The 27,236-nt window shown below is 42.2% G+C and overlaps 2 protein-coding genes across 4 annotated transcripts; both read left to right on the plus strand.

Moving 5' to 3' along the window:
• Positions 1-8,748: 8,748 nt before the first annotated feature.
• LOC135544297 (steroid hormone receptor ERR1-like) lies at positions 8,749-21,262 on the plus strand. 3 transcript variants are annotated; one of them, XM_064971793.1, is made up of 8 exons: positions 8,749-9,386; positions 11,718-11,841; positions 15,368-15,751; positions 15,928-16,044; positions 16,263-16,376; positions 16,614-16,781; positions 17,012-17,281; positions 17,841-21,262. In XM_064971793.1, exons 3-8 carry the CDS (start codon positions 15,373-15,375, stop codon positions 18,092-18,094), a joined length of 1,302 nt encoding a protein of 433 aa, XP_064827865.1. In that variant the 5' UTR covers positions 8,749-9,386; positions 11,718-11,841; positions 15,368-15,372; the 3' UTR covers positions 18,095-21,262. The 3 variants fall into 3 exon arrangements, with proteins under 3 accessions (XP_064827865.1, XP_064827866.1, XP_064827867.1); XM_064971794.1 differs by having other exon boundaries at positions 8,749-9,285; XM_064971795.1 differs by lacking the exons at positions 8,749-9,386; positions 11,718-11,841 and adding an exon at positions 12,072-12,443.
• A 706-nt stretch (positions 21,263-21,968) lies between these two features.
• Positions 21,969-26,954, plus strand: LOC135544298 (mannose-P-dolichol utilization defect 1 protein-like). The gene is made up of 7 exons (XM_064971797.1): positions 21,969-22,196; positions 22,514-22,579; positions 22,768-22,900; positions 23,057-23,142; positions 23,406-23,524; positions 25,871-25,981; positions 26,221-26,954. The coding sequence occupies exons 1-7, from the start codon at positions 22,082-22,084 to the stop codon at positions 26,341-26,343; spliced, it is 753 nt and encodes a 250-aa protein (XP_064827869.1). The 5' UTR covers positions 21,969-22,081; the 3' UTR covers positions 26,344-26,954.
• Positions 26,955-27,236: the final 282 nt, after the last annotated feature.

The following is a 27,236-nucleotide window of genomic DNA, read 5'->3' on the forward strand; positions in this document are numbered from 1 at the left end:
AATGCAGACATTTATAAGAAATCCCACTATGATCTCCGAACAGATAAAGAGTCAATACAGGACTAAGATCGAATCCTACTACTCTGGCACTGACGCTTGCAGGATGTTTTTATTTTTTTATTAAACCTTTATTAAACAAGGCAAGTCAGTTAGGAACAAATTCTTATTTACAATTATGACACCGGCCAAAACCAGACGACGCTGGGCCAATTGTGCACCGCACTATGGGACTTCCAATCACAGCTGGTGGTGATACAGCCTGGATTCGAACCAGGGTGTCTGTAGGAACGCCTCTAGCACTGAGACACAGTGCCTTAGACTGCTGCGCCACTTGGGGGGGCCCCCTGGACAAAAGGATTGACAACAGCATCATAGTGCCCTCAAAACTCATCACTAAGCTATGGACCCTGGGACTGAACACGTCCCTCTGCAACTGAATCCTGGACTTCCTGACGGGCCTCCCCCAGGTGTTGAGGGTAGGCAACAACACATCCGCCACTGCTGACCCTCAACACTGGGGGCCCTGTACTCCTTGTTCACCTATGACTGCCTGGCCATGCGCGACTCCAACACCATCATTAAGTTTGCTGACAACACGACAGTGGTAGGCCTGATCACGGACGACGATGAGACAGCCTATAGGGAGGAGGTAAGAGACCTGGCAGTGTGGTTTCAGAACTACAACTTCTCCTTCAACATCAGCAAGACAAAGGAACTGATTGTGGACTACAGGAAATGAAGGGCTGAGCACGCCCCCATTCACATCGACAGGGCTATAGTGGAGTGGGTCGAGAGAGTCAACTTCCTCGGTGTCCACATCACGAAGGATCTATCTTGGTCCACACACACCAACAGTCATGAAGAGAGCACTACAATGCCTCTTCCCCCTCAGGATGCTGAAAGGATTTGGCGTGGGCGCTCAGATCCTCAAAATGTTCTACAGCTGCACCACTGACAGCATCTTGACTGGCTGCATCACCGCTTTGTATGACAACTGCTCGGCATAAGACCGCTTGGCGCTACAGAGGGTAGTGCGTACAGCCAGGTACATCACAGCTCCCTGCCATCCAGGACCTTTATTCCAGTCGGTGTCAGAGAAAAGCACTAAACATTTTCAAAGACTCCAGCCACTCAAGTCATAGACTATTCTCTCTGCTAGTGCACAGCAAGCGGCACCGATGCAACAAGTCTGTAACCAACAGGACCCTGAATAGCTTCTACCCCCAAGCCATAAGACTACTAAATAGTTAAACAAATAGCTACGTAGACTATCTGCATTGACCCTTTTTGCACAAACTTTAACTCATTAAATACACTGCCGCTACTGTTTACTATCTGTCTCTTTATTCCTAGTTATATGTACATATCTACCTCAATCACCTCGTATCCCTGCACATCCACTCTGTACTGATACCACGTGTATATAGCTAAGTTATCGTTACTCATTGTGTATTTATTATTACGTGTTTTACTTTTCTATTATTCCTCTCATTTCTTTCTCTCTGCATTGTTGGGAAGGGCCTGCAAGTAAGCATTTTACTGTTAGTCTACACTTGTTGTATATGAAGCATGTGATGAATTAAATCTGATTTGATCCTCTGAACATCAACATCCTATTTTCACAGACAGGTTAGGAACAGGAGTGATGGTGTCCTTTCCATTCTCAATTGAGAAGGCAGGTCCTAAAATGGAAGAGGGGCACATTTTATGAGAAAAGAACAGTATCAAAACAGTAGGTAGTTGACTCTTAAAAAGTGTGCCATCATGTCTTACAAAGCTTGAAATCCAAATTGGGTAATGCATAACAGATGAATTGTCATATGGCGTATTTGGATTGTTGGTGTCCCGTTTCTGGAAATATATATGAAAGTGCTTCTGATACTTGCTGATGTTGTTGAGGTAAGATGGTGCAATTCTTAAAAGGTGTCAATGAATTTGATTTGATATATGGGCACTTGACCATGAGAGTGAGGGGATAGTTTTCCCCAAATTGACCAATAGAGCTTGACATACTGTTCTCCGTCACTCCTGTTGTGCTCATGGTAGATGCCCAGTGTGTGAATGTCAATGTTGTCTAACTGGCCACTCCAGGGACCAAATCGAATGCAGGTTCTTGTGTGAAACAATTTCATGGACGTCTCAAATCATAGCCTTTTCGGAGTCATCTGTGATGAAGACCAATAAGACTTCTGTCTCACATCATAACATCAGATTATATGTGTTCATGGCTTAAGAAGAAATAATGAATGTGCTATGTCAATTTATAAATAAAATAATTATTTTCACTTATAGAAGTAATTGTCTTATGATATAACACCTCCACCAGTCCAGAGGAGGATTTGGTCCATCTGCAGTAGTTGCTGTTTCCCCCAACACTTCATGGCATTTCTGGTCCTGAGTACAGCTACATCTCCCTCCATCAGCATCTGGCTCATCCCTTTGTGCAGAGTCGAGTGGGCGGCTCATCCCTTAGTGCAGAGTCGAGTGGGCGGCTCATCCCTTAGTGCAGAGTCGAGTGGGCGGCTCATCCCTTAGTGCAGAGTCGAGTGGATCACATAACATCTACAATCCATATCTTCGTTATGTTAATCAGATACTGACTTGTGAGCTTATAAATCAATTATGTACCTTTGTTTGCCTCAAGGATCCTTGTCGTGATGTCTAAAGTATTAGATTATTTGGTAATGACATCTGAACAGGAGTGTACAGTTACATGGCAGCTGCCATACTGCAGTATTTAAATATTTCTTGCTAGTTCAGCATTGTGTTTCTAGCTAGTGTTGTAAATTGCACAAATAATATGTCCCTTTTCAATATACAGTAGACTTGATTATTATATAGCACTGCACAGTATTGTGCATTTAAAGTGAAAACTTACCTTCCTCAACAGGCCATTCTTGCAGAGGAGACAATTACTGTGTGAGTGATTCTGAACACTACAGTGAGTTGAGAGTTTAGCTAGGAGCACAGCCGTGCTGAGGGCTCCAGCTTTTACAAGTGGAGAGTGGGCCTGGGAGAGACCAAGCAGGAGCAAGGTGAAGATGGCGAAGTTGAGACTCTGGTCCGTGCTCCTTTAGCGGGTGGAGATGCTCAAGGTGGAAGCAGGTGTGAGTGAGACAGAGCATAGTTTTTATACAGCCACACAGGTAGGGACCACCAGGCCATATGTCAACACGAGGAGCCTAAAACAAGTATTTTAGAAGAGGGATTAGTACAGTAACCTCACCCATCCATTCAGTCACTGACTCATGATACATCTACAAGGGCAGGTAGAGTGATAGCTGTTTTTCATGAATAATCTTAGCTCTAATTAATCTTCATCTGATTACAGATAGTAGGCCTAGGCATCTACAATGTATAAGTCAAGCTGGACATATGGGAGTACGGAGTTGGCAAAGCTCACATACTAAGACATTAAAATATCACACAAAGAGCAAATTTATAGAATCCATTAGAAAATTAAGTGCTGTATATATTACAAAGATTCTTTGAATTTAACATAAATCTGTATTGTAACGCAGACTGATTAAGGACTCTATTTATTCCATACTGCTAAAATTCAGCATTACAACATGATTGAAATTTAGAGGCAATGTTCCTGTGTTAGCAGAGACTGCATTCATGGTAAATGCTGCAGATGTCAGCTTAATAGGAAATGACCTTTACATTTCTAGCGTGCTCTCTGTTACACTTCAAGCGATACAGATTGAATAGAGCCCTAATGGTCCAAATGCTTCAGTTTTCAGCAAGTGAGTCCATTGTGGATGTTCTGTCACTAAATAAACCCCTACTTTTAACAGTAGGCTAACACTTTACATTAAGGTACCATTTAGGGCCTCCTGAGTGGCACAGCGGTCTAAGGCATCACTACAAACCCAGATTAGATCCCAAGCTGTGTGACACCCAGCCATGACAGCGTCAATACAGCGTTGTTTGGGGTCAGGGGAGGGTTTGTCCAGTCGGGATGTCCTTGTCCCATCATGCTCTAGCCACTCCTTGTGGTGGGCGGGATGCCCGCAAGCTGACTTTGATTGGCAATTGTATTGGTGCCGCTGGCTTCCGGGTTAAGCAAGCAGTGTGGCAAGAAGCAGTGCAGCTTGGCAGGGTTGTGTTTCAGTGGAGGCATGGCTCTCGATCTTTGCCTCTCCCGAGTCCATACGGGAGTTGCAGCAATGGGACAAGGCTATAACACTAAATTGGGGAGAAAAAAGGGGTAAAAGTACAAAAATATATACAGTACCTGTCACGGAATTCTTCCTGGGAAGGAGAGGCGGACCAAAACGCAGCCTGGTTATTTAGATACATCTTTAATAAAGATGAAAATAGAACAATATACAAGAACCGTGAAAAACCCCCAAAAACAGCCCTATCTGGTGTAACAAAGACAGGAACAATCACCCACAAAACCCAACACAAAACAGGCTACCTAAATATGGCTCCCAATCAGAGACAATGACTAACACCTGCCTCTGATTGAGAACCATATCAGGCCCAAACACAGAAACAGACAAACAAGATATCCAACATAGAATGCCCACTCAGATCACACCCTGACCAAACAAAACATAGAACATACAAAGCAAACTATGGTCAGGGTGTGGCAGTACCCGTCAAAGATTTGGACACACCTACTCATTCAAGGGTTTTCTTTATTTTCTACATTGTAGATTAATAGTGAAGACATCAAAACTGTGAAATAACACATCTGGAATCATGTAGTGACCAAAAAAGTGTTAAACAAATCCAAATATATTTTAGATTCTTCAAAGTAGATTCCTCAAAGGTACCATTTATAAAGAGTATACAGTTGTTTATAAATAGTAAATAATAAACTACAGATAATAGTTAGTTTACTATAGTTAAATTATAGTTTATTGTATTACATTGTTTAACATATATAGAAAATAGTTTTGATCCCATAACCATGTAATCTGACATACTGGATGAGGTTGCTGCAGTAATCCCTCTGCTAAAAGGCATGTTGACCCAAAGTGATGATAAAAAGCATAAGCCTGTCTGGTAGCACCTCCCTATGTGGGTCTCTGACAGTCTCACACACCTGTTCCTATGCACCGGATGACGGTATCATAGGTCAGCCATTTAGATAAGGTTGAGGTTAATCAAACTCGACCAAAACAACGGAATTGCCATGGAATCGCATGGGAGAAAGGGCCATGGGGGAATGTTCCTGAGTCTCCTCATTGCCCTCCAGAAAAATGTGTCTACATTTAGGCTATTGTTCATATGTGTATTTCACATGTTGCGGTAAAATGCAGAGTATAATGCTTGTATAGATGTCAACCCCAACACAGGTCGCCTAGTGGTTAAGAGCGTTGGGCCAGTAACCAAAAGGTTGCTTGTTTGAATCCCTGAGCCGGCGAGGTGGAAAAATAGGCCGTTGTGCCCTTGAGCAAGGCAGTTAACAACAACTGTGCCAATGATGTTGATTAAGGCCGCCACCCACACCTCTCTGACTCAGAGCTTAAATGTGGAAGAAGCATTTAGGTTGAATGCATTCAGTTGTCCAACTGACTATCAGCTTTCTCAATCAACTGCATTACAGTAAAAGGCGACTGACTACCACCACCGAGTTCTGTATACTAACTACTTGACATAAACAGGACTTTGCATTTAGCAGTCACTTCTAAACCTGAAAAGGGACAACTTGTACAGCCAAATCTATCCAAATCAGACTTTAGTAACCACATTGTGGGCCTGTTACAATACATCAATCATGACAGATTTGATGAATATCCAATATTTTTACATCAGATGTGTGGAATGTGCTCCAATCTGGTCAATGGAACAGTCTACACTCCTTTACCGCATCTATGGTTGCTATGTTCATACCATTCTGGAACTTTGAGGGGTCATGACATAGCCTCTCTAGTAATTCAATAGGATCTCAATGAGCTTATTCTACATTGCAGTGCAGGCGAGTTTGAGAGCATCAAACTGTGATATATCCAGTGCTTGACTTGGGCGGGAGTTCACCGGAGCTGAGTATCAGCACCTCAAATGTTCTTCTGCTTGAGCTCCTGTTCCTCTTATAGAATATTAGCTCAAAAGAATTGTGGTGTTCCTGCACCTAAATATAAACAGTAGGCATACCGGCACCCAAAATGAGTACTGGCAGCTATTCCAGTCCAAGTCAAGCACTGTATAGATAAATTGTGACTGACTGACTCATCTACAAATAATAATGAGTATTTATTTATGATGCAAGGTGATTTGTAGTTCAGTCAATCGGCTGTCACCTGCACCTATGGTTCTGATAAACCATCAAGCCTGCATGCGCAGTTGACTCTGTGACCTTGTGCTCGAGGACACGAAAGCAGACGTCACCAGACAGGCAGGCACGTACTGTAATTGGCAATGTAATAAAAACACCACTAGAGAGCGCTACAATACAACAACTAATGAAATGCGACAATTCAGATTCCCCTGACATTGAAAAGCTAAAAAATAAATGTATATTGATCAAATATGTCTGTCCTCTTTCTAAATCTATACCATTTATGTATGCTAAAATATTGCGACTCAAAACCAATGCTAACAGGTGACAGGTGTCCTATTCCACAATGACCCAGTAATAACTAACACAATAACTAACACGTCATGTGACATGCCATGCGGCCTAACAGTTATGTGTGTTTGGCTATTGGATGAGTAAAATTAAGATACCAGTATGCTTTCTCCATTCAGACAGGATAGGGTTGTCTACTATATAGAGGGTGTTGGTCTTCAGAGATGCAATGCCACGGAAGAATGGCAGTACTAGAATGTAATGTTCGGCTGGCTGGTGGAACATTTCCTGATATGACAAGGCTTACTTTTTATTTTTTATATCACTGAGGGTCTCTCTTTCACCCCTTCTCCCATTTCGACCATGTCCCGTTTCCCTATTTGTTCAGTTCACTCTTGGTTACTTAACCTTAGATGGACAAGAACAGGCTGAGGACACCCTAAATAATTAACTCCCTTTATATCCGTCTCTGCAACCATTTGGCAGCAGACCCCCAACGCCAGGATGAAAAAGCATAATTCAATAAAAAGCCATCTCATTAAAAGTACGCAAAACAATTAGATGAGTGGGCTACAGTAGTAAGATACACATATGCACAACAACTGGATCACAAAGAGAGTAACCTAGCTTTGTGGAAGCTATAGTCAGCATACACTTTTCACTATACAAAGCATTATCTGTGTGGTTGCTTGTTTTAGTGCCTGTGTGTCTGTTGTTCACACCTGTCTCTGGTCATATGACCTGTCAGCATGCCACCATCCCAGGCCATGGCCTCCTTTGACATACAGCACATTCGTTCATACCTATTCTAAAGTCGTACAATGTTTCACGTGACTCCTCAAAAGAGGAGTGTTTAAAGGACTAGGCAAGGCATCTTATGCTCTAACAACTTAATTAACAATAATAAATAAAAACATTCACTTCAAGCTCCTAAACCTACCAATCGCCCAGAATATAGTGTATGTGAAACCCCGTTTTTGCAATAGGGGATAATGCGTGTGGAGCTGGTGTGGAGGCTGACTGCAGCAACATGCAAACCGTTTGAAATGCAGCGCATGCGGAATCCGTGTATGACCTTCAATTCAAGGTCGATGTTTTTCTCAATGACACCGGGAACACTGCCATCAGTCTCCAATCTCTCTGCAGTGTCTCTGAAAATATTCTCAGACGTCATAGGTCTAACACATGAACATACAATACATTATTATAAACTAAGTATTTTATGATTGATAGGTTTGATTAAATAATATTTACTGTTACATATTTGTATTATAGGAGACGTGGTCTTCCTCATGCTAAGCTATTTTAACAAACACACTACTTAGATAATTCCAGTTGCCAACTGTTCTGTGTTTTAAAATGAATTTTCCGCGGACAGGGGAAATGGGTTGTCGGCTCTTTCCATGACTGCGATAGCACTGCACACGCACCCCTCTCCCTTCCTCTATCGATGCCAGCTGTTATAGTCAAGTTAACAAGCGGATTCTAGACTTCGGTTTTTCCTCTTCTCATCTCGTTGCAGTCGTCCACTGACCCCCACTTCCTTGGCATCGATCCAAAACTCCGCGTACCAGCTGACGAGTGTTGCCTACGTAGCGCAGTGAGCCGGGTCAGAGTCACAAGACCGAGTCGACTGAGCTCGGTTGCAAACATTTTCCATGCCATCTAAAGCTATGTTTACTATGGTGTCGTTTGATCCATTGGGGGACATGAATTCCACTGCATTACAGACATGTACGAATATAATGTATTTTGCAAATTGGCCCATAATTAACTGGTTATTGTTCATTAGAAACTCAGGTATGACAGGACTAGGAAATAGTTCAGAATTTATATTGCGAAGCTATTTGGATTGCATAATCATATAGCTGTTTCTGAAATGAAGTAGGCTCAACCTAGACCAACAAATGATCAAACTGCATAAGCAATCCAAAAAGCAGCCTTTATGGAAGTTAGTAGGCCTAACTTAATTGGCCTTCCTGGTAAAATAAAACATGTAATAAAGATCACCTATTATTGGTCCAACTATTTATAATAGGATGGGCCTACTGTAAATTATTGAAATCCTTGAACCTGTAAAAGGAATTATGGCATATTACTGGTTGGCATTGGAGTTTAGAGGCAGCACATAGCCTATTCGATGCAATAATAAACCAGTCACTCTTACTGCGCTTTCTGTATGTTGGTAGTGAGCACGATCTAAATACCATAGGTAATGATCACGACATGTTTGTTTCTATATGCGATGTATAAAACCTAAAACAGTGAGGCTACAGGCTGACGCTAGACTACAGTAGGTCATTTTTTCATTGTTGCAACGCAGATGACGCTGATGGAAGGAGGCCGGATTGGAGGGCGCACACGGACGTAACGGAGACACCGCAGACGCAAATTGAGAGAGGGAGGAGAATGGACAAGGGATAGGCTATACGTAACTAAAACCTCAGTTGTAGCAGCGAGGATAATCTACAACCTCCAGTAACATCAATATGCAGGACCAGGCCTGATAAGAGAATAGCCTATGGATTAAATACCACATTTGGTTGACCATTTTTCATCAGCTGCAATCAGTCTTTCGACGCTGTGTCCCTTGATACATTGTCGCAGCAGTTTCTATTTTCAAGCAATCATTTTAGAAACATTTTGCGCTACGACGACTGATCGCAGCTCAGATCCTACAATTTAAACATAAATAAACGTTATAGGCTATTATTTTGGCCACGAGCTGCATCCACTCTTGTGGCCATGTCGAAACCCCGGTGAGTATAACCGTGGCTTGTAGTGGAGTTCTCTGTGGCTTCCGTAGCGACAGTACTGCCTGGTCTAAGACCTCTTTCCTGCGATGTTCACACAAATACAAGTAAGTGCTTGATAATGGTCAACATTGTAAATCTGTCAAAATATAGGCCTACTGTAGTCTGTATTCCGTCTGAATCATTTGCACGCGCGGTTCCTCTCTATTCTGCAGCTGATTAACTTTGCATGACCACGTTATTGAAGTGGGACGCGCTAACGATAATTGTAACGGTGAGTTTCTGTAATAATAAGATACCGAATGCTTTGGCATGTGTGTTGTGTCACTGGGACATCATGACTGACCCAAAGAGTTCAGTCAATTCCCTCTAACCTACATCAAGCTATAGCTTTACCCTCGCTCATCAGCGCAATGTAGTTACCTACACATTTTAATGTAGGCTTTTATTAATCCAAACAGATTGGTATGAAATAGAACCAAATAAATTATCCTTACTGTAGCATTTGGTCTGCAGTGGACTAGTTCTTGTTTCTGGACTTTGGCTACCACAGTTAAGTCATACATTGTACATATATATATAATATATATATATTTACCATTTAGCAGACAGACACTTATCCAGAGGGATTTGCAGGAGCAATTAGGGTTAAATGTATTGCTCAAGGGCACATCAACATATTTTTGACTAGATTCAAACCAGTTACTAGCCAAAAGTGTTTAACCGCTAGGCTACCTGCCACCCTTATCTCTCCAGGTAAAGGCCTGACCAATAGTCTTTGATGGCATACTGAGTGACAACCATAATTTAAAGAGACTTTTATGCTTTATGAACTCAGTTTAAACACTCACACAGTCCAGTTTCTCAACCACTGTTCGGTTAGTACATTTCATCATCAGAATGCAGGTGAATAGTCTCCCAAGGGAATAACCTGTGCAAACTATGACCCTCCAGGACCAGGATTGAGATTCCTGATCTTAAGAAGCCATAATCCAGTTTTGCAATTAACCTTTCACCGGTCTGAGATCAGTTGGCAAGGTCACCTCTGCTGCTCTCACTGTCTCTCCACAGTGCTGCATGCAAAGCTTTCAAATTGAACTTTAGATATCCTCAGTCCTTTACAAAGAAACACCAATTGTGTTCTAACAGTTCTTAATCTGAGATAAGGAACATTTACAGAGATAGTTAACTAAAAACAAATACTGGTATCAGACAAAGGAAGGAGACAGAATTGGGTCTTTTGTTGATGCTGTTACTGAGTTGAGTTTAAAGTGTCAATTGTCAAGATAGATTTTCTTGGCTCAGAGCTCATCATGATGGTCATTCAAAGCCTTTTTATAATGTGCTAGATGCTGTAGAAGATGGTGCCTATCATCGTGCTGAACTTGTGTTAGTAAAAAGATGACGCTATCTAGAAACAGTTTTAGACAAATTTGTCTGTCAGTTTTTGAGCTTCACTTCAGGTTAAACTATTTGTGATGCATGTGAACAATAGTTATGGTGCAGTATTTTCAACTTAAAATAGGAAAATGTATATGAATAATTATGCACTATTTTATACATATGGCATGTAAATCAGAGATTCTTTTCACTTTTCCCCTATAACATACCAATTTAGTCATCCTATCCCCTAACATTTCTTCCAATATTTTTTTGTCCACCGGTCTTAAAACATTCATCCAACTTAAACATGTTCTGTGTGCTTGTGTCTGAGGGAGGCCGAATTGCAGTTACTCTATCTGTCCTTCAAGCTTTCCTGTGACTTTGACCTTTGGAATGTGTCACAGAGGGAGAGAGTTGGGGGAGGGGTGGTTGGGTGTAGTGTGCAGAAACGTGTATATGTGTGCTTGTGTGGGAATGGGAAAAGTGACTGCAATGATCCAAATTGTGTCTGTGAGAAAGACAAAAATGGTTTCCCCCTTTGTCAGCAATTTCTACCAAATGGTGTTGATGAAGATAACAGGACACAGTGTATGATAGACAGTCACTCAGTCATTTGATACAACTTGGTTTAGAGATAGGGAGTAGTTTAGTAGTTTTACAAAGCTTTGACAAATCTCTCTCTCTCTCTCTCTCTCATATACACACACACACAAACACACACAGGTTTTGTTGGCTATACATTTCAATACCCTAATAAGCTTGAAAATCCTAGACAGAGTGCTTAAAATATGATTGAGCCTTATAACAAGAAAATATATCAACATCTTCGGGCTTATGTTGGTTAAAGCAACCATTATGTTTGGTGTACAGTACATACTGTATGTACATGTGCGTGTGTGTGTGTGTGGGGGGGGGGGGTTAAGATATAGATAAAGTAACAATTGGGAGACCAAGATGAAATGTGTTTTGTCCCTGTCCTATGACATAATCTTGAACACGCACATAAAAATACATGACCTGAGAAGAAATCAGAAATGTTTTGTCTTTCCTCTTAGGTTTCCTGATAATCAGACTGTTCTACCCAGACCATAGTCACAATTCTAAACCAATAAAATAAAAAGTGAGTGTGTTTACCAGGAGAGGAGACGAATACGGCTTTACAGCAGCACAGCAACACAGGTAATTGCTTTGTCTTCTATATCTTTCAATCAAATCTGAACCAACAGTAATTATGGATGTTCAATAGTGATCTGATCTATTAATGCGGTTGTGAAGTTTGCTGAAACTATTTTAAGATATGGTCAAACTGATTGACTTTAAGCACTGACAAAGTGTAGGACTACATACACTCAGCCTGTGGAGGATATGCTTGATAAAAGTTTGAAGGGTTTAATGATTTCACAGATCAAAAAGTTGCCATTATTTGTCAAATTAAAGTTGTTATTTATGATGTGTTTGCTTTTTGTAAAGACTTTTAGCTATGCTACTAAGGCATACTGTAGTAGGCTGGCGTAGACAGTCACCCTTGTCTCAGTCTTTCATTGAATGACTTACATTGACTACTTCCTATTATGCATCAGACTTCCCATCTCCTCCTGTCTGAAAACCAACATTCGATTTCGACACGTTTGAGGATCATGACACGTTTTAGACGCGTTATAACATGTTAGCTACGTTGTGTAGCCTCTCAACAACACAAACCTGCGCGATAATATCGTCGAGGGAAAGCTAATACTTGGGGAACTCAAGCTACATTGAGGGAGAGAGCTTGCTGGCTAGAGGTAAGTTGATGTCACCTGATGAGGAAAGCCAACAATACACATAGATTGCTAGCTAAAGTTAGCTCGCTATAGTAACGTTACTAGTATATTTTCTTTAGACTTCAGTTTGGGATTACCTAGCTAGTTATCTAAATATACGTTTTCCATTCAGCTAGGTAACTGAACATCCAACACAGATCTAGATAGGGAATATTAGCTGGAAGGCTAGCTCGTTATATCTGAGAATGTGCAAACGCCACACATGGAACTTCACTTGCTATAACGGCTAACTGTGATACTGTCTAACGTTAGCTAGCTAGCTAAATTCCTCATAAAGCCAGGAAGAATAATAGGGACGTGGCATTCATTTTCTTATTACCTACACGTTTTCCTTTACCTGACCAACCTGCCTCTCACCGTCCCACGAATGGCTTTGCCCGAATTAAAGTACACGAAAAATAGTTAGTAAATGCATAGCTGTTAACACAGCTAGCTAGCTAGCTAACTCACATGCACTGCACATTTTATTGAATCTTGCGGGGGCTTCTTCCGGTTGTCTCTCGAGTTTGAGTTCAGCGATGGTGACCGATTATATTGTTAAGGCTCATTCTGACAAATAGGCGTGAAGAACTCAGCATTTGTCAGATCATTGAAATCTCTGTTTTACCACTTCATTGTATCACTCTTGAATATGTTAATTTCATAAAAGTCAGGAGATTCTTATTTACCTGTTGGGATCATCATTATCAGAACATTGTAATTATTGAATAGCTTCACAAATAATAAATGGTCACTTATGCCAAAGATGGGAGCTAGAACAGCGTGTGAAATTCTTGGCATGGATATATTTTACTAGAAAGCATCTGTGCCTGTGTCTCTCTCCCTCCTTTGCAGTTGGACTGTAACTCCTGTTACAAATAGTAGAGAGGTGGGGTTGGGGTCAGGGTAGTAATGTCATAGTTGACGTGTTACGTAAAGGCGTAAAGATTACAGGCCATAGTGAACGGCGTGTGAGAAGCATTTGGCCACTGGACCAACCAAAGTACATTGGCCCACATTGCAACACCTCCTGCTGATCTGTGGAAAGGAGGAGAAGGGTAGGACCAGTGGCCTACAGTGTAGAGTTCAGAGACAGGATACCCTTTTTACACAATCCCTGTCTGTGTGCTGTGTGCTGTCATAATCCCAGAATCTCTTTAAGTAACATTTTTGCATTACATTTTGAAAGTGTTCTCTTTCTACAGTTGTACAGATGATTAAGTGATAATCGGCCATGCACAACTGTTTCTAATGCTGTTTGTAGGTTCAGTGCATCACAATGGAGAGTGTTGGGAGTGTCGTCCATCTCCTTACTGGGATTCCTTATGGGGTTAAGGGATTGCTGCTACTCTGCTCTGGATTAATGACCCTAATCTGGAGAGGTCAGAGTAGGTTGGAGCTGGGATTATGGTCTCTCTCACATCCCTTAGCATTTTAGCGCTCAAATACGGTACATACGGTACTCTCACACGCATGCATGCTTGAACACGCTCTCCCTTCCCCTTCTCTGTCTCCATCTCGCTCGCCTATTTCTCTCTCTATCTCGTAATTCAAAATATCCCATTATTGTTATGTCAAATTATTCTCTGCTGGTGTGCAGCCATTTGTCTTATAGGCTACTGGTTGTTGCATATCTATGGTGCAATAGGCACCCACACTGCAGTAGGTCTGGGAAGCGCCAGGGACCCCACGATACAATATCACGAGACTTAGGTGCCGATACGATATGTATTGCGATTTCCACGATTCTATATTTATTGCTGTTCAACATTGTGATTTCATGTTCCAAATATGTCTACTGCTGAGAGATGAGAGCATGAGAACATTAGTTTGATCAGTCATTGAAATTAAAGTGCTGAAAACATGTTGGCTCACTATTTAAAATGAGGATGGAGAACAAGCTAGATTAGGAAAAATACCAGAGTTTTGGTGCAGATGCAGCCGACAAGCTCTAGCTAACGTACTTTGACTCCAATGTAATATTGTCCAAAATAATATTACGATATGTAACTGTCGTTGTTTTTCCTCCCATCACCTAGCAAGAATGATGCAATATTTAGCGATAAGGAGGAGACTCCACCCAAAGTGGGGTATGAATACAACCATGGGGGAAGCCATGCCTTTGTCTGAATTACAGCTGAATCAACCCTTTGGGAAGAATTCAACTTGGTTAAGCTTTTCTAGTGTCCGTGAGTTATTTACTCTGAAAATTAGAACCTAACAGTTGGCGTTGTCGGCAGGATTCACCATGATTTTTTTATCAAACCAAAGAGTCCAGATCAGTTGTAATTCAGACAAAGGCATGGCTTCCCCCGTGGTGGTATTCATACCCCACTTTGGGTGGAGTTTCCTCCTTATCGCTAAACATTGCATAATTCTTGCTAAGAAGGGAACTAAGTGATATGAGCCTTTAACGGTTTCTCCCCTTGTCAGTACTGTCACGTGCGATTGTTTTCCCTGCGCTCAGCCCCTCCCAAGCTTCGTTATGGCACCCCTCATGTCTCTTTTGTAACTAATGTTCCTATACTTCTGAGTATAAGTGTTCCAAGTTTAACCTCGAATCCAACACTGTGAAAGCCTACAGTTTTTTTGCTTTTAAAAAGGGAAAAGGAGGCATATTACATTGTGTATTATGTTCAGTCTGTGCAGCTCTCTGTTGGTGCTTGACAATCAAGCCAAAGGTGTCTTCGCCGTGACTTGTCAGATGTCAAGCAAGTGATATAATTCAGCATTGAGGCAACAGCTTTGATTATTTTAATGTTGTCTCCTTAGGATTGATGTTGGTCCTGGTTGTCTGGAGGGGTGTATTGATACTAACATGTAATGAAAAGGTGACTCAGAAATGGATGTGTGACAGTCTGATACCTCTGTCTCACCCCCCCTATCTTTCTCCCCTCTGTCTGCAGTGATCATGTCTTCCAGGGAGCGTCGGTCAGACCTGTACATCAAGGCAGAGCCCAGCAGTCCAGAGGGAGGTGGTGGGGGCCGGGCCAGCCCAGGGGGAGCCTCTTCAGACTCCTCCCAGAGTGGTGGAGGTGGGACAAGAGGAGACGGGGTTGGGCGCTACTCACCCCCTCTGTACACACCGGCCCTGCGGTGCCACTTCAAGGAGGAGGGTGGTGATGGGGCGGAGGAGGGATCCACAGGTAGTGGAGGAGGGCGGTGCAAGTATGCCCTGAGCACACTACCCAAGAGACTGTGTTTAGTGTGTGGAGATGTAGGATCTGGCTACCACTACGGTGTAGCCTCATGTGAAGCCTGCAAGGCCTTCTTCAAGAGAACCATCCAGGGTAAGGATGTGTGTGTGTGTGGATGAAGTTGAGTGTGTGTCTTGTGCATTTCTGCAATCCAGTATAGTGAATGAAATGGGATAGACCTTGATTGCTTTGACAGAAGTCTCATATCGCTATTGTTGGTTTATTCTCCTTCCCTCCGTCCTTCTTTTCACCTCCTTGCCTTACCTAAGGTAACATCGAATATAGCTGTCCTGCGTCAAACGAATGTGAGATCACCAAGAGGCGCAGAAAGGCTTGCCAGGCGTGCCGCTTCACCAAGTGCCTTAAAGTAGGCATGCTGAAAGAGGGTGAGCGTATGACCCATAGCCCTTAACTAGTGGTCTGGACTGGTCTGGTCTGGAGACACTGTTTGATGCAGTGTGGAAAGTAGTTATTTGATTAAGATCTGCCTTTTTTTTTATCTCCATACTTCTCCAAACAAAGGGAATTTGTTTCTCTTTTTCTCTCTCACTCTCCTACTCTCCTTATCACTTTCTATTCATTGTCGTGGTGTTGTGTGTTGCAGGAGTCCGTCTGGACCGGGTCAGAGGAGGGAGACAGAAGTATAAAAGGCGTCCAGAGGTGGAGAATGCGACCTACCAGAGTGCCCCTCTACCGCTTAGGAAGGAAGGGGAGAAAGGTAGGAGATTGTTCAGGAGACATTTTCAGAGTTTTTCAGTTAAGAAACACTCTTAACTGTGCAGTCGGTTTTTCCAGAGAGCCTTCATTTCTGAACAGAAGCATCAAGTAACATCATGGAACTATTTCCACATAAGGATGAGTTTAGATTAACATAGTGCCTTTGTCCTTTGTTTTATGGTAAATGTAACATCAATTGTGCCATGACCTTTGCTTTCTGTTTGTGTGCGTGACCCAGGCTCCTCCAACATCATCGTGTCCCACCTCCTGGTGGCAGAGCCAGAGAAACTGTTTGCCATGCCTGACCCCCTGCAACCTGATACGGCTCAGCGCACACTCACCACCCTCTGTGACCTCGCCGACCGCGAACTGGTCGTCATCATCGGTTGGGCCAAACACATCCCCGGTAAGGGGGACAGGGAAGAGGGATTGGTGGGGAGGGAGATCGGCATGAGAAGAGAATGGCGGAAAGTATGGAAAGTAAGGTGAAATAAGTTAGTGGGAACTAGCCCTCAACTCTTATCAGTAGCCCTGCAGTGGTTCATTATGCCTTGATCAGGGACTGGAATGCTGTCTCGTTGTATCAGCTTTTAGCCTAGTGATTGATCAGTCAGTCTACCCTGTCCCCCACTGTAGGCTTCCTGTCGCTGTCTCTGGCAGACCAGATGTCGGTGCTGCAGTCCGTGTGGTTGGAGGTGCTGGTGCTGGGTGTGGCCTTCCGCTCCCTGGGCTGTGAGGATGAGGTAGTGTTCGCTGAGGACTTTGTCCTTGACGAGGAGATGTCCCGCGTGGCTGGACTGACAGAGCTCAATGCAGCCATCAGCCAGCTGGCCCGACGCTTCCGCTCCCTGCAGCTGGACCGGGAGGAGTTTGTCATGCTCAAAGCCATCGCGCTCACCAACTCCGGTAAACTAGCTATACAAAAGTATAATCCTAGAATATCTTTACAATCAGCATTATGTGGAGTGTCACAACATGAACATGTGATGAAAGCAGTAGGTGAGTCTGAAATACCAAACCCTCCATATGTACAATTAGTTGCTAATATGATGACATGCTTTATTTGAAGCACTATTCCACTTTCTGTTCCATTAAGCAACAGTTTATGTCCAACCGTTTCTTTAAAGGAAAGTACAACTAACTCAAGATCGGTGTCATAGTCTCCATTTTTGAAGAGATTGTTGATGAAAATAACTCCAGCCCTGAGGGACTGACAGACAATTACTGTAAACAGAAGATTCACCCCCATGGTCTGCTTAACCCACAAAGGCACAATGTGTTATTCAAATACAAAGATGGTCATTAGTCTGGACTGGTGTGTCCTGTTCCTTAATCATCCACATTTTCTGCCAAACACAATCTTACAAAACCATATCTCCAAAAGATAAAATAAATCATTTACAAAAAAACACTCTCTTCCCCCACTGATATACAGTCTGACCATGCTCCCCCTCTCCTCTGCCAGACTCTGTGTACATAGAGGACATGGAGGCAGTGCAGAAGCTGAGGGACCTCCTCCACCAGACCCTGTTGGAGATGGAGTGCCAGCGACATCCCGAGGACCCCCAGCGAGTGGGGCGCCTCCTCCTCACCCTCCCCCTCCTCCGCCAGACAGCTGGTCGCGCCCTCACCACCTTCTACAGCATCAAGACCCGAGGTGGCGTGCCCATGCACAAACTCTTCCTAGAGATGCTGGAAGCCATGATGGACTCGCCCTAGAGAGAAGGGAGGATGAGGAGAAGCCAAGGAGAGCGGATGCAAGGGCACGATGAGAGACGGGCAATCTGCAGAGTGAATGGCTGGCTGCTGTGAACGGAGAGGTTTGTCTTAGATTTTGACCATGAAGAATGTGGAGATAATCTCTGGCCTCTTCAGAGATTCAAAATGGTGTTAAAAAATGGAGAAAACATGTATACATGTTGTAGATGCCCTCAGTGGAGGTTGATGGTGGAGTTTAACACCTTAATACTTGACTGCCAAACTTCATTGAAAGAGTCCAAGACATAGTCAGTTTGAAGGTCAGAATCATATTAGATTTCCAGTATCACTAAGGTTTTTCATTTGTAGCACTGGGCTCAGACATCAATTCAATGACTATTCCATGTTGGTTCAACATAATTTCAACCAGTGTGTGTGCCCAGTGGGTAAGCTTCACATCAGAAACTACTGAAGAACTGCAGTTAGATATCTAAGACCAGACTGTAACCTTGTGGCTGAGTCTTGATTGTGAAAAATGCAATATCTCCCTCCACACAAAAGCCATACTAAAATACCAGGCAAAGAAACAACCATTTACAAAGACTGCAGTATAGGGTCAGACCAACCATGCACCCATAAGAGTAGTAGGTTAGTCTACATACACAGACGCACAGTCTTACAATTTACTCATAGGAATTACTTGCAATATTTTTTAAAGCAATACAATACTTTACATACAAAAGAAAATAATAGTGGTAACTGGTTAGGCAATGACTGGCTATACGTTTAGGCCTATGTGGCAGGGTGGGTGTGGAAAAACAGCTTATAAAAAGCTGTGCAAATGGTTATTAGTCCAAGAAAAGGGAATACGATGATTGTCAACAAAGTGTTGAAGTGTCGCTGTACTTGGAAGTTGTTTGATTTTATTTATACTGTAAGTAGTCCCAATAGGCATACAAAAAAAATGAATTATGCGCAAGCCTTTGTGTGAGTGTATGTGAGAGAGAGAAGGTGCGCTGTCATTTTGCAGTGTTGGCACCACACTGAAGCGGCAAGATCAGGGGAAAAAGTAACAGTTCTACTTTCTTGGTCAGCCTGGCCATAACAGTGAATAAAGAAGATTGGGTCAGAGGGGAACAATGGCTCCTGAGCATGTTTTCATTGGATTCTTGATTCTCCAGATCTCTTCACTGGTCCTCTCCAACCCCTCTGATTCAGATGGAATGTGCTGTTTAAAACCATTAGTTTGATTAACTGACTGCCGTTATTAGTGATCAAATCGATTTGGGGCTAAAATTAGGAATTTAAACTGTTTTTTAAATATATATATAATATATATATATGAGGTGTTGTTTCAGCGGAACAGTTTGCTTCTCCTCTTGCAGCCGCTGAAAGACTGAAGAAAGGGACTTCTGTTGTTTTGACCTGGAGGTCTTCGTACTGTGTATGACCTTTGAACTGCAAGCCTAATAGTGCCCAAATGGGGTTTAGAGCAACATGAAATGCAACACATTCAGCCTCATATGGGAATCTACAGCCACTCTGACTGAGACCCTCCTTTTAATCCTTCTCATAGTTTCTATTTGTCTGTTTACTCTGTTTTATGGGCTTGATTTGTGAACTACATTTATCTATTCAGAGCTCTTACAGTTTCTGTAAGCTACAGTGTCTGTAAGCTACCAGAAATGGCAAAATGTAAAGGTCCTGGACTGTTGGTCCATTGGCCACTTGCTGAGGAAGAATGTGATTGTAAATCAATCAGAGCAGCAAAATGCTAATTCAGTCTACAATGTCATAACATTTCTAGTAATACAGCACCCAACATGTATGATGTAGACTCTAAATCATACTTGTTGGGTGCTGTATTACTATAAATAAGTTATGACTGTGTATTGTCACTGTTGAGAACTTTTAAAGCATGGTAAAAAAAGCCCATGAGAGCTGAATCCGGTAAATGTGGTTGTCCCTGACATGAATGATGGGATAGATTCAACTAATTGCCACTGTTAATTGAAATTCATACTTGAGTATCTGTTTTTTCTACAGGATTTTAATCTTGAGTTTAGGTTGTTAAACTTGGAAAGTTTGGTACTGAAATAAGACGGTTAAACTCTGAAAGTTTGGTACTGAAATACCTGAATAAGGCAATCCATTGTGAATGTTGTGAATGTTATGTTTCAAATTTATTACTGAAATAGATTTTTTTTTCTGATAATGTATTGAAGAAAACCCATGTTCTTTAGTATATCAATTCAACCATGTTGAATTAACATACTATCCTCTCAATTACCCCACCTAGTTGTGAGAGGAGGTTTTGCAGTCTGGAAACTCCCAAACAAATGTTCGAGATTTAGTTCTGTTCTTCGTGGCTGTGGATGTTTGCGTTTGATGACCATTTGTGGCTCCATTATTGTAATTCAGGTTTTTAAATTAAAAAGTAACACCAGGCAACAATTGTTTCAACTCTGTACTATATCTTGCTGTCTGATTTGTTATGTGTTCTATCATAATTTTTGTATTTTGTTTCTCAAAGACTGAATTTAAAAAAAAATGTGTACAGTTTAATAAAGTTAATGTTTGTGTCAATATTAACTCTAATATAATAATACAAAGGTAGTGTTTTCATAGGGATATGCAATATGTAATGCCACTTTGTCTGTCATATATAGGTACGGTTGGTGGGGGGGATTTAGATCACAATGTAGAGGATGTAAAGTCATTGCTAGTTGTTAGTATGTTTGTGTACATTGACGTAAATGAGCAATACAAGAAATTACCAAAACTCAGTTTCACATTTCCTTGTATAGTCGCATAATGTAAATTAAACATCAACAGTAATAAAAATAATTAATAGTAGTACTAAAGCTTATAATATGGAAAAAATTCTAATCGATATTTGTATTAAAAAAATACTGTATTTAAAATATTAAATTCTATTTTTCACTCAATTTGCTGATGTTTGTTAATACTCGTTTAATTTTTTGTGTGGGTTTTAGTCTAATGGCTGTGAATGTTTGTGTTTGTACTGTTTTTCAGTAAGCTACAATGGTTAATTTGATGTGACTGTCTAAACAAAATGTTCATAATTAAATCACTGTGAAGACAAATGCTACACTGCAGGAAACAAGGGGTCAATTTAAATATTGTAGGTGCTTTGTGTTTTGTAATAAATTAGCAGACACCATCACATATCATTGGTCTCGTACGTCTTCTGTCATGATCTGTTTGTTAGAATGTTTGTCTGTCTGCTGCTTTCCTGTTTCCCAATCATGTTAAACAATATTTCCTGTCCTGCTCACCAAGGGTTCATCGGTCAGATATAACCAAAGATATCCTATTACATTAGTTATAATATGTAAGTCTATGGACATAACTGCATAATGCAGATTCTCAGCAAACATGTACCCCTCTGCAGAGGTACAGTATCATATCAGATTTCATTAAGAACCTCCATTTGAAAGACAGTCAGTTTGTGAACATTTTGTATTTAGAACTAACTCCCATACCAACAGTTTACCATCAACACATTAGACATGTATCCTGCACAACCTCATGCACAGTGATCTCTATGACCTAGGGCTATAGCTCAGTCCATCACCATTTACAGCAGGAGGCACATTATCTATCTATATGGTCAATGGGCTTGAACCTGGGTCACCTGTGGAAGATTATATTAGCCCTCTTCAGCTAAAAACCTAGGCATTTTTTAAATTAAATAAAAACAGCACATTATCTGCCAAACGCTGCCACTGTCACTGACACCAATGGAACCGAACGATGTGCTCTGGTCTCTCGGTTTTGATTGGTTGGATCAGAGAGGATCTTGCTAAAACTGTCTTCTCATTGGACACTGGAAAAAGTGCAACAGCTTTTGCTTCCCGTTTGCTGCGCTTTAATGACATTAGTTCCGCATTATACTTGGCAAGGATGTTTGGGAAGGCTCTTTGTTTGCCGCTGTTTCCCTAAAATCAGTGGGAAAACTTTCCAAGGGCACACAGTTGTAGAACGATGGACACTTCGGAGGTGGAGGAATTGCTGTCTCCAACTAAAGAGTTTCTACTCACGTACTTTTTGCCAGAGAAATGTTACAACTACTTTTTTGTCGACTTAAACTTTCTCCACGGTGAGGTTCGCTGTCCTGTTGGTCCGGAAAAGATGTGCTGCTGACGTGATATTCATTTCAGATGTGTTATTTAGATGCTTACGTAGAGCAAAGCTGAGGAAATTGTTGCATGCGTGATTGTTAAAAGTGTTACAATGTTTCAGCACCTTTTGTATACAGTATTTTTATAAGCCTGGCCGAAGGTCTTGTAAAGCCAACAGTATATATTTTCTAGTATTTTAACAAGTCCTCCACCCCAGATGTTCATCTGGAAATTTGGGTCACAGCTTCATACTGGTTTAGGTGGTCTGACGATACTTTTTTTGTTGTAATAATAGTGCCATGCTGGAAGATAGTTCTGAGCAAAACTGTGGGAGTGTGGATCATTCTTGGGACTGTGATGGGTGAGAAAAACCTCTCTCTGTCTTTTCGACTGCTCTCACACATTATGCAAGGATTAATAATCGGGAAACCTCTGTTACGCAGAGGTTCTATATCTACATATCACTTTCTGTCTGTTGCTATGCCTTTTTGCTTTTCCCCCTCTCTCATATGCCCTTCCCTCTCCTCCACCTGTCGGTCTACCAAACAGCGCAGCTCCCTCAGCTGTGGAAGGTACTGAGGGCCAGGAGTGCATCAGGGATTAGCTGGTGGTCTGTCCTACTGCAGGTCTATGCCATCACAGGTCCTGTGGTCTACTGCATCAACAACAACTTCCCGCTTGAGTATGATCAATTCATATTTTTTATTACACACTCCTTTTTAACAAAAGTGATTTACACTAATCCAGCCAACAGTGTGACGCTGATGAGCGCAAACCAGTGAATTGGACAAAGCCTGTTATTGACAACATTTGTGTGTCTGTCTGTCTGTCTGCACAGAGCTTGGTCAGAGAGACTGTTCATGTTTATGCAGGGTTTGGCCATGGGCTTCCTCATTCAACACTACAGTGGTAACACCCTCAAAGGTTTGACCACTCCTCTCTGTGTATACTTGTGCTTCCAGTGTGGCTGAGTCCCTGCCTATAGATTCATTTTACATCAATACTCACAATAGTAGCGAGATTAAATGTTTTAAACACGTTGATTAGCTACTGTTTGGTAAGTCACCACCCCCTTGGTAAAAGGAGCAAATTAGGCAATGTTATGACAAAGTAGTTCAACAGTTCACAGGAATATGAGTGTATGGTCTGTACCAGGGCTGTGTCATAACTGTCCTTGTTTCCTGCAGGTATAGTATTCCTCTTGGCCTACGGTGGTGTTATGTTGCTCCTGACCTCTCCTCTGGTCCCTGAACACGTCATCTCTGTGATGCAAGCCTCCAGCATGCTGGCTGTTGTTGCTAGCCGGGTATGATACAATACTTTTATTTTCAATTTGCATGGAAATGTAATCAACTGCAAGGCTTATAGCAGTTAAGGTACAGTCAGCAGATGGTGTAGAAGTGTTGGTTGTTTAGCAACAAAACCGACGCTTGTGAAACTATGGAGCAAAACAGACTGGGTTGGTTAAACTTTTGACAGCATGTAAACTATAATTTGTCTCAATGTTTATTGAAAACAAATACATTTGCACAATGAGCACAGGTCTCAAATGCATAGTTCCAGTTGTTGTTTAGCTAGCCATATTAGCATAGACATGACATCAGTCAAAACACCTCAAAACAAGACATGGTCTCAATAACAAGATTACAAAGAGGCTGAAAAAAGCTACCTAAGATTATTTTTACATTTCATCTTAAGGGGTGTCGGGGGCGCCGTGATAGTTATTTAAGATACTTTTCAAAGAGGTAGGGTTTAAGACGTTTTGGAAAGATGGGAAGGGACTCCATTGTCCTGACTTTAGGGGAAGCTTGTTCCACCATTGGGGTGCCAGGACAGAGAAGAGCTTTGAGTGGGAGCTGCCCTCCCGAAGGGGTGGGAGGGCCAAGAGACCAGAGGCTGCGGAACGGAGTGCTCGGATGGGATGTAGGTTTTTGCATAGCTTGAAGATTATGCTGTTCCCCTTGCTGCTCTGTAGGCAAGCACCAGGGTCTTGAAGATAATGTTTGCTTCGTCTGGAAGCCAGTGGAATGTGCAGAGGAGCGGGGAGTACTTAGGAAGGTTGAACACCAGGCACGCTGCAGCATCCAGGATAAGTTACAGGAGTTTGATGGCACAAGTGGGAAGCCCAGCCAACAGATTCCAGGAGTTTAGACGGGAGATGACAAGTGCCTGGATTAGGACCTGCACCTCTTCCTGTGTGAGGAAAGGTTGTACTCTACAGATGTTGTAGAGTATGAACCTGCAAGAGTGAGTCACTGGTTTGACGTGTGCAGAGGACAGGGTGTTGTCCAGCGTCACGCCAAAGTTCTTTGCACTCTGGAAGGGAACACTGTGGAGTTGTCAACTGTGATGGAGAGCTGGGCAAGCCTTCCCCGGGAGGAAGAGCATCTCAGTTTTTTCGAGCTTGAGGTGGTGAGCCGACATCCAAGCTGAGATGTATGCCGGGTACACAGAGATGTGTCGCTACCTGGGTGTCAGACGGGGGGAAGGAGAAGAGTAGTTGAGTGTCATCCGCTTAGCAGTTATTTATAGGAGGGACCATGTGAGGAAATGACCGAGCTGAGTGACTTGGTGTAAAAAGAAACGTAAAGGAGGGCCTAGAACCGAGCCCTGGTGGACACCAGTAGTGAGAGCAGACACAGATCCTCTCCAAGACAGCTGGTAGGAGCGACCTGTCAGGTAGGAATGCAACCCAGGAGTGTGCAGAGCCTGAGATGCCTAACCCTGAGAGGGTGGAGAGAAGGATCTGATGGTTCACGGTGTCGAAGGCAGCGGATAGATCTAGGAGGATGAGAACAGAGGAGAGAGAATCAGCTTTGGCAAAGCCTCTGTGACACAGAGAAGAGCAGTCTCGGTTAAGTGACTTGTCTTGAAGCCTGACTGGTTAGAGTCAAGAAGATTATTCTGAGAGAGATAACGAGAGAATTGGCCAGAGTGCACACAAGTGTTTTAGAAAGAAAATAAAGAAGGAATACAGGTCTGTAGTTTGACATCAGAGGTGTTGAGTATTGGTTTCTTACGGAGAGGAGCGACTCTGGCCATCTTGAAGTCAGTTGGAACGCGGTCAGTGATGAGGGAAGTGAGGAATGGGAGAAGGTCTACAGAGATGGAGGAGGGGATGGGGTCAAGTGGGCAGCTTGTTGGGCGGCCAGAGATCACTAGGCAGCTTCTTGTCATTGTTGCTAGCTACCTGGCCGTTCATTTCCGTGCCGCTGTCAGTCAACCCGTCTATAGGAGCAGAGGGGTATACTACAAAGCAGGATTAATGAGTTAGCCAGCTAACTTTGATAAACAAAGGTTGATTTTCTGGTCCATTTAAGAAAGCAACGCTTAGATATGCATTTTTGGTTGTTGAGTCAATTAGACCGTGTCCATTTTATGCTCATCTTTTGGAAAAAAACATTATTTCAGAATAGTTCGCTGGCTCGGTCATTGATCTTGCTTTTTGTGTACCCCTCTGGCCGAGGAGATAAGCATGCTTATCTCAAACTTCAGCAGGAGAAGTACAACATTGGATTAGTCTGCTGTTATCATTTAGGTCTTTGTCAATCAAGAGAAAAGAGAACTGCTTATGTTAGGTCATAATAAACATTTGCCTATATTGACTTGTACAGACTGACTGTTGATTGTTTTATGTTGGATGCTTATCCAGGTGATCCAGGCAGGGACTAACTACTACCATGGCAACACGGGCCAGCTGTCAGCTCTGTCTGTGTTCCTGGTCTTCACTGGCTCCCTGGCTCTTATCTTCACCTCTCTACAGGTATAAAAAAAAATCTGTACCTTTACATTCCCTTTCAATGCCTCTTTGCATTCTACCCTGCCTTCTCATTTGACTTCTACCATCTCTTTTCCCTTGTCACTCCTCTGTTCCTCATCCTTCTCCTCCCTTATCCCCCTCTCATACCTTTCCTCCCTTATCCCCCTCTCATCCCTCCTCCCTTATCCTCCTCCCTTATCCCCCTCTCATCCCTCCTCCCCTGGCCTTATCCCTCTCTGTAGGAAACTGGAGACTGGAGCTCTGTCTCTACTGTGACCCATGTAGTGGCTGCCTGTCTCAGCTGCCTGCTCCTGACCCAGGTGGTTTGTTACTGGAATAGCCGTACTAAAGACAAGACAGAGTAGTGGTCAACCACAATTCAATCCAAGGACCTGCTGTTATAGTAAATGGGATACATTTTCTAGGTTATTTCAATCATTATTTGTGTGTGTGTGTGTGTGTGTGTGTGTGTGTGTGTGTGTGTGTGTGTGTGTGTGTAGTATGGCAAAGTTTGTTCAATTTCAGGTCACATAATAAAATATAATGCTCTATAAACTATATTACTATATAAATGGTATATATATTTGTACTTCCAGTAATTGCGTTGTTGCTCGGAGACCAAAGTGTACTGTGATTCTCATGCCTATCTTGTGGAAAGCTGCTGCAGAAGTGTAATATCTTCCCTTCTTTTACAGATACATTTTTGCGTCTCCATTGGCTCATATATGGGGATTGGGTTATTGAATTTGTTCAATTTTGTTATTAATATTAATTAATTTTATCCTACTCAGCCCCTAAATTTCTCTTAAGATCATTGCAAAGCAGTCGTTATTGTGTTGCTTTGACTGTAATGTCTGAAGATTATTATTCATTTCATGTGATTAGTGATTCATTTACGTCTGTTCCTCATTTTAAGGTCAACCCTGTTAACATGAACTGAAATCTTGTTTTAATAATAAAATTGTTTCAAAAGTAACATTGGACATATAGTGAAATCTGTGTAAATATAGGTGAACTGGTTCTACTCTTTGGCCATTTTGTTTTGTTTTCATGGTATAAAAAAACAACGAATTAGAGCACAACACATCAACCCTGTTACTCATAGATGGGCATGAAATGTTTGAACAATTAACACATTTTTGTGAAACTTGCATTCTATTGCCCCTCCCTTGTTGTAGACAACAAGCTTTCATTCCTCCTGTCACAAGGGGGATTTATCGCATAAGATGAAAATATCAACTCTGTTACTTTATCTGGT

This window comes from Oncorhynchus masou, chromosome 8 (assembly GCF_036934945.1).
Source record: "Oncorhynchus masou masou isolate Uvic2021 chromosome 8, UVic_Omas_1.1, whole genome shotgun sequence".
Taxonomy (NCBI): Eukaryota; Metazoa; Chordata; class Actinopteri; order Salmoniformes; family Salmonidae; genus Oncorhynchus; species Oncorhynchus masou.

Coding starts and splice junctions, on each gene's coding strand:
- LOC135544298 (XM_064971797.1), top strand. CDS start 22,082: ATGGACACTTCGGAGGTGGAGGAATTGCTGTCTCCAACTAAAGAGTTT. Junction 22,580..22,767: donor CATTCTTGGGACTGTGATGG/GTGAGAAAAACC, acceptor TCTACCAAACAG/CGCAGCTCCCTCAGCTGTGG. Junction 25,982..26,220: donor TTATCTTCACCTCTCTACAG/GTATAAAAAAAA, acceptor CCCTCTCTGTAG/GAAACTGGAGACTGGAGCTC.
- LOC135544297 (XM_064971793.1), top strand. CDS start 15,373: ATGTCTTCCAGGGAGCGTCGGTCAGACCTGTACATCAAGGCAGAGCCC. Junction 16,045..16,262: donor AGTAGGCATGCTGAAAGAGG/GTGAGCGTATGA, acceptor TGTGTGTTGCAG/GAGTCCGTCTGGACCGGGTC. Junction 16,782..17,011: donor TTGGGCCAAACACATCCCCG/GTAAGGGGGACA, acceptor CCCCCACTGTAG/GCTTCCTGTCGCTGTCTCTG.